Source organism: Dermacentor variabilis, chromosome 1, assembly GCF_050947875.1.
Source record: "Dermacentor variabilis isolate Ectoservices chromosome 1, ASM5094787v1, whole genome shotgun sequence".
NCBI lineage: Eukaryota > Metazoa > Arthropoda > Arachnida > Ixodida > Ixodidae > Dermacentor > Dermacentor variabilis.
The window spans coordinates 254,300,448-254,312,472 of NC_134568.1; the positions used below are offsets into that span (position 1 = coordinate 254,300,448).

A 12,025-nucleotide genomic window follows, 5' to 3' on the forward strand; every position below is an offset into this window, starting at 1 on the left:
ATTAATCATTGTGTCTTAGATATCTGACTTACCTGACTGGCAGATGTAAAGTGTTGGAGAGTTGCAGTCCTTTGAACTGTATTCGGCAACTGAGAGTGCAAGCGTAGCCAGAGCTCGTGCGAAAGGGGATCGGATCGGACATGCGTGGGGTGCTTACCAGTCAATGGGGACGCGCGTATGATGTCCTGTGCGTCCTGTGGAAATTATATGTGTGGGGGGTATAACATTTCTCGGTATTACTGCGGGAATTTGTAAGCGAGAAAAGACGACGCAAGCGCGTATCTCGCTATTTGCTAGATCATCTTAGCGTCAGGGTTCACCCCTCCCCACACCATTTTTGTATGTGTGTATGTGTGCGCGTCCTGTGCCCTGGTTGCGCCACAGTATCATCTCTGGCCGCCCAAAATGTGTATATATATATATATATATATATATATATATATATATATATATATATATATATATATATATATATATATATATATATATATATATATATATATATATATGTGTGTGTGTGTGTGTGTGTGTGTGTGTGTGTGAGGGGGGGGGGTCTCTTGAAAGTTCAGCACGCTTGAGCAGTTGAGCCGACGAAAGAAAGAGGCGACGAACTTTTGTGCCCTGTACTCTGACGAAGGCTGGTCCACTAGCCTAAAGCGTTACGTAAACGAGTCTTACTTCCAAAAAGATTGTCACCTCTTTCCTGCACCAATATATGCTGTTCAACGAAAAAAAAATTTTTTTTTTTTTTTTTTGCAAGAACACGGTGGAAGACACGATTTTAAGACCTCTAGTGTTCGGTCGTCAGACGTCTGACGACCTGAAACCGTATTATAATTATACCTTGCACCGTATCTTGTTAACCTTTTTTTTTTTTTTTTCTTTGAACAGCTTGGATAAAGTTAGCCTAGCATTATGGCCAGCAGGGCAAAGACGTCATCACTTCTGGAATCTTGCTCATACGGAAGCGTTTAAAAAGGTAGTTCCACGAGATGGATTGGTTGTATGAACCAGCTATACCAAGCGGAACGTAGCAATGTTTCGCCCCTGAGGTGGCATTCTCTAGCGAAGGCACGATGTGAGCGAAATGCGCAAGCGGATATACTGGTCCAAATTTTCATTGCAAGTAACTGAAGATGTAGCGGGTGCGAAGGCTGCTATATTTCACGCGTGGTACATACATTAGGGAAACAATAATGCTAACACCGTGTTATAGCGTTCAGTGCCAGTTATTCATTACAAATACTACTACGCCAAAATTTCGGTTATACATGCTACCTAAACTAAGTCCTGTATATATGTCACTACGTAAGCAGCAACTTAACGGAAATAATGTAGGGCTGAGTGCAGCATTCGAAATAAGTGCTTCGGGTGCATTTATGGATAAAGATATACGCTATCGAGATAACGAACGAAAGCTTAGGAGTTTTGTAGTTGGGCTACTTTGGTGCTCCTAGGAGTACTCATTGTTCGTTAATTAGTGAATACCAATTGCCGTACCTCTTGGCAATGGAACAGGTAATGACCGCAATATTGAACTAAGATGCTTTAAATTTAATACGCAATCTGGACGTGATTCCCTATATAGCTTAATACTGTTATCCTAGTAAAGGAAACGCGCCGTGATCAAGTAATCGTTGAAGAGAATGCCCGATTCAGATATCGCCTGCGAAAGAAACCCATGTAACTGCCCACAATATCGGTATAGCGGTAACTGCCAACAATAGCTGTTTAGCAGTAACTGCCCACAATATCGGAATAGTAATTCTGATATTTCTTCTTGTAACCAGAATTTCGCGCACGCCGATATCGCAGAATAGACAGAAACTTCTAACATTGCATCGGCAGACTATGTAATGGCGTCGAGCGGACAGCGAGCGGACCCATACGAATAGTAGGCGTTCGAACTTTTTTTTTCATGATCTGGAACCCGCACCCTTAAGTAACCCTTATGCCTACTCCACGCACGCATAGCCTTAGCAGGTTGTCATGGAGAGCTGAAAGCGCACTGGCGCGCATGAGCGTCAGAACAATGCTCCTTTTATTTTATTTTTGTTAGGCGGCGTACGCGTCAACACTTCACGACAACTTGATGCGTGCTTCTTACGTGCGTATTAAACGAATGATGCCTCCTTGTGCAGCGCACATCCTAGCCTGATCACCTACGTTCCCTGTGTGTAGCCAGGATTTGTAATACAAGTGCCGACCGCTCTCGCTTTTTTGTAGAAGGCACTGTACATGTATTTGGACAAAGTGACCGAATAACTGATATACGCCCACACTTACTTCCAGGTGTGAAGCCGCAAAAGACCGGCGCCCCCCCTCCCCCCCCCCCCCCGCCCGCCCCTTCACCGTTGCGACTCAGCATCATCCCTGGCCGCCCAAAATGTCAGGTATGTCACAATCATCAGTTTTAAAATATCTGATAACAAAAATAGTTCATGACCTTTCCTTCCTTCTCGCGTAATTGAACGTCAGCGCATTCAATTTGTTTCGTTCAACAAATTGTTTATGCCCACACTGAAAGACGAATAGCTGTTCCACACCAAATAACCGTGTCGTGCCGTTCTGGGGAAAAAAAAACAAACTATCTCCTGCCTTGATAGTGATCTAAAGAAAGGAAAGACGCTTGATTCTGCAACCCGTGAGAATGGAGCGTCTTTCCTTTCTTTAGATCACTATCAAGTGAGAAGCCTGTTTTGTTTTTGTTTTTTCCCCTCGCATTGAGCTGCGCGTAGGGCTTCTCTGAATGCAAAATTAGCGTACTGAGCATCAAGTTTGATTTCTTTAAATCTTAGAAGTGATCTGCAAACATTAAACAGAATAATGTCGTTTTTGAATGTGATTGTCTATATAAGCTTCTGATATAAACAGATACCATAATCGCAATACTTAACAAAAGTTTATTAGCACTCTTGTTTCAATTACTTTCGTTTGATTAACTTTACTTGGTTACACTCGTATCCGCCAAAGCGCTCAAAGCACGCGAATCAGCATTTGCCCAGGTATAACATAGCTTTTTTTTTTAATTTACTGACAGGCTAACCTTGAAGGTCATGAAGCTTATATTGCTTCGTATCGCGTATCAGACGCGCCTCACTTGATTGGCACACGCGAAATGTAGCGCGGCGGCGGTGCGAGCGGAGCAACGTTTTAATACCGGCGTTACCAGGCTGAACTACAGGCGAACGTTTCACACCGACGATTGCTATAGATTTACCAGCGGCGGGTGCGCCCGTGCGCGAAGTGGAGTACCGCCTGGGACCCACCCAAGACGGCGCGCCGGAGGTGGAATTCCACGTGGAACCCGCTGCCAAGGGCCAGGGATCCTCGGTCACGGTGAGCGTGACCACGAAGTCGCCAGCAGAGCCCGAGGCCGGCCCCAGCCGTGGTGAGGAGCTGACCTTCAGCGACCTGCCCACGGCCAACCGCGTCATGGACTGCGTGCTGGCCGAGTTCCGCGCGCGGCCCGTGGTCCACGCGCGCTTGGGAAATGTGCCGCTGCCGGACTTCACCGCGGGCGAGGCTCGCGTCTACTCGCCGCGCTTCTGGGACCTGAACGCCGTGTTTCGCGAGGGGGACGCCTACATGCGTACCAGCCCGTACACGTCGGGACAGCTGCCAGTTGAAGTACGGCTGCGCTCGCGAGTTGCCTGTCGGGAAGTCAAGTTTCAGTGCGACTTCGCCTATTCTTACTTCCGCGGTCAGGTGGCACTGAGTTTCGAGCGAGTACTCATAGGCGTCCTGCTGGTGCTCAGGGCGGGCTTCCCCGACGTCAAGTCACTGCAGGTACGGCCTACGCGTGCGCGTTGTGTGCGACGACAGCGCTGGTACGGGGCTCCATTAGATCAGAGCTTTAGAATTTCTATGAGTCGCTCAAGGAAGTGTGATTGGGCCTCCGGCCGTGGTTACCATTCGCTAAATAAGCGTATATACAGGGTGTCCCAGCTAGCTTTAGGCAGGGTTTAAAAATGTGCGAATGCCACGTATACCTGAACAGAACCAAGGTAACTTGTTTGCCGTCGCTTGGACGTACTCAAATTATTATTTTCTCATTCCGCCTAATTAGATAACTAGTCTTAATCAATCTATCAATTCCTCGAATATTATAGATAAAAAGTGTCCTTGAGAAAATTGTACAGCGACATGAAAGACTCCAGATACGGCTCTCTGTTGCTCATTACGCGCTACATAAAAGTGTTTTTCCGAGCGTGAAAGAAGCCCGCAAATGCACACAAAATTTCCGCGCGACTGGCCGCTCGAGGCACTGCGTGTATTCGCGGGCTTCTTTCACGCTCGGAAAAACACTTCTATGTAGCGCGTAATGAGCAACAGAGAGCCGTATCTGGAGTCTTTCATGTCGCTGTACAATTTTCTCAAGGACACTTTTTATCTAATTATAATATTCAAGGAATTGATAGATTGATTAAGACTAATTATCTAATTAGGCGGAATGAGAAAATTGGAGAAAAATGAGAAAATGAGAAATAATTTGAGCATGTCCAAGCGACGGCAAACAACTTACCTTGGTTCTGTCCACGTATACGTGGCATTAGCATGTACTTAAACTCTGGCTAAACTTAGCTGGGACACCTTGTATATACTATACTGCCAACGCGTTTTCACAGGAAGCATGACTAAAGCTACCTGAAGAACCGCATTTTTGCTTCCTGCTTGGACAGTGCTAGCTCATTAACAAAGATTGGAGTGGTGAGCTATATAAACCTACCAACAAGCGTCAATTTCTCCCCGTGCGGTAGTAAAAAAGTCGTTTATTTTCACGAAGTCTATGCAAAAATAACATTTTTCCATGCATACGTAAAACTGAAAGGAGGAACTTATGTCGTACAGCCTAATGCAGCAAAGATTCAGCCTTTCGTTCATAAAAAAATACAGTGTTTCAGCGAATCCTTTCAAAATGTTTTAAAAAGTGCCTGTGGCAAATAGCACTATTATGGTCCATGAGCTGGCTTACTAGATGAGGTGGACATTACTAGCAAAAAAAAAAAAGAAATGATATGCGTAATCAACTAATTAACAAGATTCACTAATTAAGCTTTTAACTAATGGCCTTATGGCACATATTTCAATTTGCAAATTCTAGCTGGTGAGACTGCAGGGCATATCCACTTAAAAATAATTGTGTGAATGACACCATTTACGAGATATGCGCCGCAAAACTTGCGGTAAATGTGTCCTGTCGTTCCACTTACTTTCTTAACAAAACGTCGTTTCATGCATTGAAGCGCAAAAGTAACTGGAACGCCAATGCATTTCTCCGCAAAGTTTGGGAATTCATACCTCGAAACTGGTGTCATCCTGAGAATTTGTTCGAATGGGATCCGCCTCGCGCACTCCACGGCTAGAATTTGTAAGTTGCAGTATGTGCCATAAGGTTATTAGTTAAAAACTTAATTTGCAATTTTCGTTAATTAGTCAATTATGCATTTCAATTTCTTGCGCAAGTAATGCCCGCCTCTTCGAGTAGACCAGCTCATGGTCTAGAATTATGCTATTATTTAAAGAAAAAAAAATGGAAGTGTTTGCTGACACTCCCGGTATATTCACGTGTCTTTAGTAGAAGGCCAGCACTTTAATATTACCATCTCGTTGCGCAGTCACAAAGCTTGAGTAGCGTTTTCTCCTTTCCAGGTGGAGAACATCGGCGACTTTGACGTGTCGTCTTTGATAGGCGTGCCGGCAGTACTCAAGTGGCTGGCCACCAAGGTCATCAAGAAAGTCATTCGCGACAACAGCCAGGTGATCGCCAGGCTAGCGTCAAACGAGGTCAAAGACGTGCTTCAGGAAGCGATCGGCGACCAGGACCTGACATCTGTGCTGAAGGACGCACTGGCAGCGCCAGACGCCAAGCAACAGTCCAGCGACAAGACTAAGAGTAGCGCCTGACCACACAGACCGCCTGGGGGTTGCGCGAGGGACATGGATGCCATTTGTGAACACTACTCTATGCATGGGAGGCTCGTGCAGGCCACCATGACGCACGAGGAATAAATTACACCGGGGCCGCAGCTTACGTGAAGGAATTTTCAGCAGTTGTGTTGTATCGCTGTTGCCGGCTCGCACCGTATATACATATGGTGCACCTATAGGGCCTGCGCTAATTGTCCACCTGTGTGCACATATAGCCACCGAATCGCGACTCGGACGAATGGCATTCCACTTAGGCGCAGCCTGTGCTGCAGTTCGCTGATATGTCAGTGGGCCCTCGTCGAAATGTTCCGTTATGGCACTCAGGTGCAGTCGAGCGTTGGGTGATGGTTAGCGACGGCAGGGGTGCGCGCTTGCATGTAAGTACACAGAGTGCTTCACGAAATGCGTTCCAAATATTTTTTTTTAATAGGGAAGATGAGATCAGTGTTTGTGGTGACGCGTTGCCGGTAACGCGTTAATTTTTTTTAACTTGGTAGCGCACTCGTTGCTTCTTATAAACTAACAGGTAACGGACTAGCATTTTCTAATTAAGATAACAGGTAACGCTAACATTTTCTAGCTACCTTTCATTTCAGTACCCTCATCCCGCCCACAACCCGCCGTGGTTGCTTAATGGCTTTGGTGTTGCGCTGCTAAGCGCGATCGGTGGGTCGCGGGATCAAATCCCGGTCACCGCGGCCACATTTCGACGAGGGCCAAATGCAAAAACACCCGTGTACTTAGATTTAGGTGCACGCTAAGAACACCAGGTGGCCAAAATTAATTTGGAGTCCCCACTACGGCGTGCCTCGTAATCGGACCGTAGTTTTGGCACGTGAAACACCGTAATTTATTTACCCCACCCCACTACACAAACACTTTGCAAGAAAAAAAAAAGCGTACAGCGCTTGAACTAAAGCGGCGTGGCAAATAAAGAATATGTTTCGGCGACGACCATTTTCCCCAGCTCGCACGCGGGCCACAAAACACGTTCCCTCGACGATGCAGGCAAAAATAAATCGTAAGGTTCCCACCAAGCTTTAACACGAGCGCGTAGTCACGCATGATCCAGCACAACGGACGATGGCGAGCTGACGACTTCTTTGGGAACGCATTCTCGATATGTCACTCCTAGTCGCCAACTTAGGACGAGGAGCTTTCTCCTTTGTGCCGCTTAATGTTGCGCTGACCGAGCTCGAGCAAAAAATTTCCGCGGTTTCGCGAGCTCTTGCTGAAAGTAAATACAGCCATCCCATACAGTGCATCCGTCGAGAACAGCATATACCTGCCAACGCTCCCGAATTTTTCGTACAATTTAAGAACTTGGGCTTGTTCTACGATTTTACGAATATGGCGCCATGTTTTAGGAAAAGTGAGAACATTTTCGAGAACAGAATTTAAAGTGTTTAAAGAGTGAGCAGCACAAGATTACAAACAAAAACGCATGCAAAAGACAAATTGTGATGGTACTTACGCCGCCCTCTTCTGGCATCGCAATACGTACGCCATATAAAGATGGGTATACTTGCCTTGAGTAAATTTACTCGGTGTATTTCCTCAAACAGGCATCGTCGGCAGCACCAATATAGCTTGAAAGGTCGCTTTGATACAAAGAATGTGTTGCTGCTGCTGTTGTGTCTAAGTGCAAGCCATAGTTAATAAAGCGTACATATGTATTCCAGAATATCTGTGTGCTCATGGCGAGGTGAGTGAGTGAGTGAAGCAACTTTATTCGGTCCACAATAGACGCGAGTAAACTGAACGTCACATGGCTAGGCCCACTCGGGGACAATCGGGTCATACCTGACGGCCCTCTCGCGGGCCCTCTGGACTGCCAGGATTTGAGAGGTCTGGTCTGGGCCTTAATAAGCTTCATCATTGCCTCTTCGGTGAAAGGAGGACCGACAGAGGCGCAGCCCCACAGGACATGCTCGAAGTCCGCATAACCGCCACACAGGGGGCAATCCGGGCTTGGGCGAAGTTTTAAAAAATGCATGCTATCCCCCTCCCCTCTTCCCATAGTCATTCCGTGGGATTTTTACGAATTTTAATGTTCACAGGTTGGCAGGTATACATGTAGCGTCGGCACGCACGTATTTACTGAGAATCCAGGCAAGCTGTCCGATTCTAACGTTAAAATGCAGGTATTTCTCAAGTTCAACAGCAGTTTGTAACTATTGGAAAATTGTTCGTCTAATACTTTATAGGTGCTGCTGGCCCACTGTCTCAAATTCCTTAGCATGGAGTAACAACTAAGAAACGTGCGTTACACTGTTTCTTTTTTTTTTTTGTAACGGTAACGCGTTGCCTTATCGTTTGTAGGTAACGTAACGCGGTAACGCATTCCTTTCATTTGAACGAAACGAGTAATGTATTTCGTTTATGTTTTCGGTAACGCACACAACAATGACTGACATAAACTATTTCCTTTGTATTGCTTTGGCCACAGAGGCATTACTCGACGTAGTAATTAAAAAGTTGAGTCGCCATCCCTACCCTGCGAAAGTGGATGTCCAGCGAAGCTGTTGAAAACTGCCACTACAACTGCTGAGGGGGCTATGACAATAACGGTAATTTAGAGTAATTGTAGTAATTGTAACTGGCAGTACGCCGCCGCTTACAGCATGCTGCAACAACATTTAAATAAGTTGCTAGTCTGGTTCTTTTATATACGAAAGGTTAGGAACGTCACTCTCCACGTCGCAAGCTGCCGTCGCCGCGGACGGCGTCGGCGGTAGCTCCGTCCCATCTTTCGGCGCGTTGCCTCGTTGGCGCTGCTACAATTTCATTGAAAGAAGATATACATACACGTGTAAATTGCTCACAGGCGGCACTTTTGTATGTCAATTACACATGGGTTTGCTCATTGGAGGTAAAATATATTTCTAGGTATGCGAACTTCACTTCACAGAGGAGTACATTATCCGAATAGCCTCGATACCGATCAAGCAACTGGCCGCGCCATCACCTGCAGTGCCGCTATATCACGTGCGCCTTCAGCCGGACGCTGTACCGTCGAAGTTCCAGAACTGTGTCCGAGCTACATGTCTAAGAAATCTGCGAAAAGGGGAGACCCTGACTCCAAGCGCGCGCGCATATAGAGCATGCTGGCCTCCAGAAAGCCATTGCTGAATCCAACGAGGCGTTTAACAGAGCACGCGATGAGGATAAAGTCAATTCTTTGAGCGAGCTTACCAACCACTTGAGGAACCAGGAGATAAGGTTCCCTGGGACGTAATCGAAAAAAATGAAAGGCTTCTTCTCATTCACATCGTCGACGATGAAGTACCGTGACTGAAATCATCTGTTTGCGTGAAAGGAGACTTGAGCATGGCGCTACATGTCATGAAAACGGCCGCAAAAAAGCTAGACGCAAATGTGTGCGTTCACGAAACTGCTAACAGTAAAAGGGGTATCGTGAAACTCCTCGAAGGCATCGAGAAGTGGGACGGTGACCTGGTGTCCAACTCAGTCGCGGAAATTTGCGAAGCTGTTTGTTTACTGCTGGATCAGTTTTCCACGTCCCAACCAGAAGACGACGCCGACTGCATTCGACTTCTGAAAGAGCAAGTCACCTCGTACCTATATCGAAAAACAGCGCAGACACTACTCTGCTGGTTTCGTGGTGTTCTGCTGCATTCTTTTCACTATATCGCCCCATGCGTACGCTTACATACGCAGCCATGGAAGCATCACCTTGCCGCAACCTATGACGATCAGGTCAGTGTGCTCGCCTATACGGTATTTGCCCTCAACAAAGATATTAGAGAATCATTCCTCAGCTACATGGCAAGAACGATTTCTGACCTGAAAGATGGTCAGCGCTTTGTCACGGTTATGGTACACGAAGTACATCCCTACTTTGACTACAAAGGGGGTAATATTACCGGCGCTGCGTTTAACACAAATGAAGCTGCAAACTGTGCGCTCATATTCATGGTGCGCAGCCTGACATGCAAATTCAAAGAACTTGCGCACATCGTGCCAGAGCACAGAGTAGAGGCGAAGTTCCTGCATAAGACGCTTAAATACGTGATTTTCGGGCTGGAAAGAATAGGGTACCGGGTTGCGTGCATTGTGAGCTAGAACTCTGTGAACAGAAAAGCGATGTCCCTCTGCTAATCACCTCCTTCTAACAGAATTGTGTATCAATGCCCGTCAGACCCTGCAAGGCCACATGCCACTGTTCTTCGTTATAGACCCGGTGCACATACTAAAATTCGTACGAAATAACTGGATCAACCAGAAGAATGACCAAGTTTGTTTCTACGTATACCTGAAGTCCAAATAGACGCGTCACAGTCAGAGCGCATGCAAACAGCGTCATTTGCGACAATCAGGGACCTTCACAGCAAAGAATGTGACCAGCTGTTGAAACATGGCTATGGGCTGTTGAGAAAAGCCCTCTGCCCTTCGAATATTGAAAGGCAGAACGTAAAGCTTGCCTTACAAATCTTCAATGATTTCTTACCTGAGGCGTTACGTGCTCTTGGAGCAGCGCACAACCTGTTCTCTTTTGAGGCCACTGCTACATACATCGAGATCATACTCAAGTGGTGGAAGATTGTAAACCTGAAAACTCCGGGAAAAGGGAAGAAGGCTAAGAGACTAGTTCCAACACCCAGTGTTTTCCGTTGGTAACGATCCAAAAATCGACTTCTTGCCCACGCTTTTGAAATGGCTGGATGAGTGGAAAAACAAAGGCCTCGACAAGGGTACTCTGACAAAGGAGACTCACGCTGCTCTCGAGCACACTACCTATGCGCTTGTTGAGCTCGCTAGGTACAGCTTCGAAGAGCTTGGGATGTCGTATGTCCTTTTTTGGGAGAGTAAAACATTTTTATTAATAATATTCGAATGGCGAGAGCAGTGTGGAAGGAACCCTCAGTCCAGGGTCCCTAAGATGATTCCGGCGAAGATACAGACTGACTGCCTAGAAAACTGGTTCGGAAAGTAGAGGCAACTGGGCAGGTGCGCAGTATCACGTTTCCATCAGGCAGATTTATGAAGTCGAAAACAAGCTGCGCCTGCAGAGCACCTTGCCGACTATTTCCACTGACCACCACTGGGAACATGTGCGCAACCAGGTAAAGCCATTACATCCCATGCAGCTGCAACGCAGTTGTAAACAGCGAGACTCTGTCGAAGATGCAGGGCGCAGTTCCGATCCTGGTCAACGTTGCAGGATACGCAGTGTGCGGCACCCTGAAAAAGTTCAACTGCGCGAAATGCAAGGACGCGTTGACTGTGGATAAGACGATCAGTCTCTGCCGCTCATGAACACTACGACGTCGTGAAGCAGTTGGACCGAGCGGTCTAGTCTACCCATCGATGTTTCCACTTAACGCTGTTGCTCGCAGCTACGTTGTCGTAGAGCAACTCGCTACGCAGCCAGAGCTACTACTAATGCCCGAACAACGCCAGGTCGTCCCGAAGCTGACACTGCAATTGCTGGTGTTTGAAATCGCACCGCTGGCGCGAGTTGTTGGGAACTCGGCGCTGACGCCCGTTGTTGCACCTGGGTCGCAAGCCCCAAGGGTAGCGTTGGCCTGGCGGCCTGGGGTACAACTGGAAGCATCCGAAGGTCCCGGCAAAGCATGAGTCGACTGGTAACAACAAAACAACTTGTTTATTCTAACATCGCAAAGAGTTGGCGGTCAGGTTGACCGAAGTAGAGAGACGGGAGAGCACGTTACTCAACAGAAGAAATCGGAGCCCTCCTTTGGCGTCCGGGGGCAGCTGCTTTTATACTCTCGCAGTTGAGGGCAAGAAGGAACCCCTCTATAGACGAGCACGTGACGGTGCCGCTCGGGCACAATGGGATAAGGTGTCGCAGCGTCGTGTCGGCGCCACTCGGACCCCCCTTGCTTCACAGTTGTTGGGAGCTCCTCTCCCCGGCTGCCGCGCTTCGACAAGCGTGGGCACAATGGGAAGAGAAGGAGGAGCAGCCGTCGTGTCGGCGCCGCTCGGACCCCCTTGCTTCACAGTTGTTGGGAGCTCCTCTCCCCGGCTGCCGCACTTCGACAAGCGTGGGCACAATGGGAAGAGAAGGAGGAGCAGCCGTCGTGTCGGCGCCGCTCGGACCCCCTTGCTT

At 47.4% G+C, this 12,025-nt stretch overlaps 1 protein-coding gene and 1 pseudogene across 2 annotated transcripts; both read left to right on the forward strand.

Annotated features, from left to right (window-relative positions):
• Positions 1-2,298: 2,298 nt before the first annotated feature.
• LOC142573304 (uncharacterized) lies at positions 2,299-6,046 on the forward strand. Of its 2 annotated transcripts, XM_075682982.1 has the most exons (4): positions 2,299-2,393; positions 3,215-3,630; positions 3,709-3,789; positions 5,653-6,046. In XM_075682982.1, the coding sequence occupies exons 1-4, from the start codon at positions 2,387-2,389 to the stop codon at positions 5,905-5,907; spliced, it is 759 nt and encodes a 252-aa protein (XP_075539097.1). In that variant the 5' UTR covers positions 2,299-2,386; the 3' UTR covers positions 5,908-6,046. The 2 variants fall into 2 exon arrangements, with proteins under 2 accessions (XP_075539097.1, XP_075539088.1); XM_075682973.1 differs by having other exon boundaries at positions 3,215-3,789.
• A 2,738-nt stretch (positions 6,047-8,784) lies between these two features.
• LOC142564536 (uncharacterized) lies at positions 8,785-9,742 on the forward strand (annotated as a pseudogene).
• The last annotated feature ends 2,283 nt before the right edge of the window (positions 9,743-12,025 follow it).

Coding starts and splice junctions, on each gene's coding strand:
- LOC142573304 (XM_075682973.1), top strand. Junction 3,790..5,652: donor CCGACGTCAAGTCACTGCAG/GTACGGCCTACG, acceptor TCTCCTTTCCAG/GTGGAGAACATCGGCGACTT.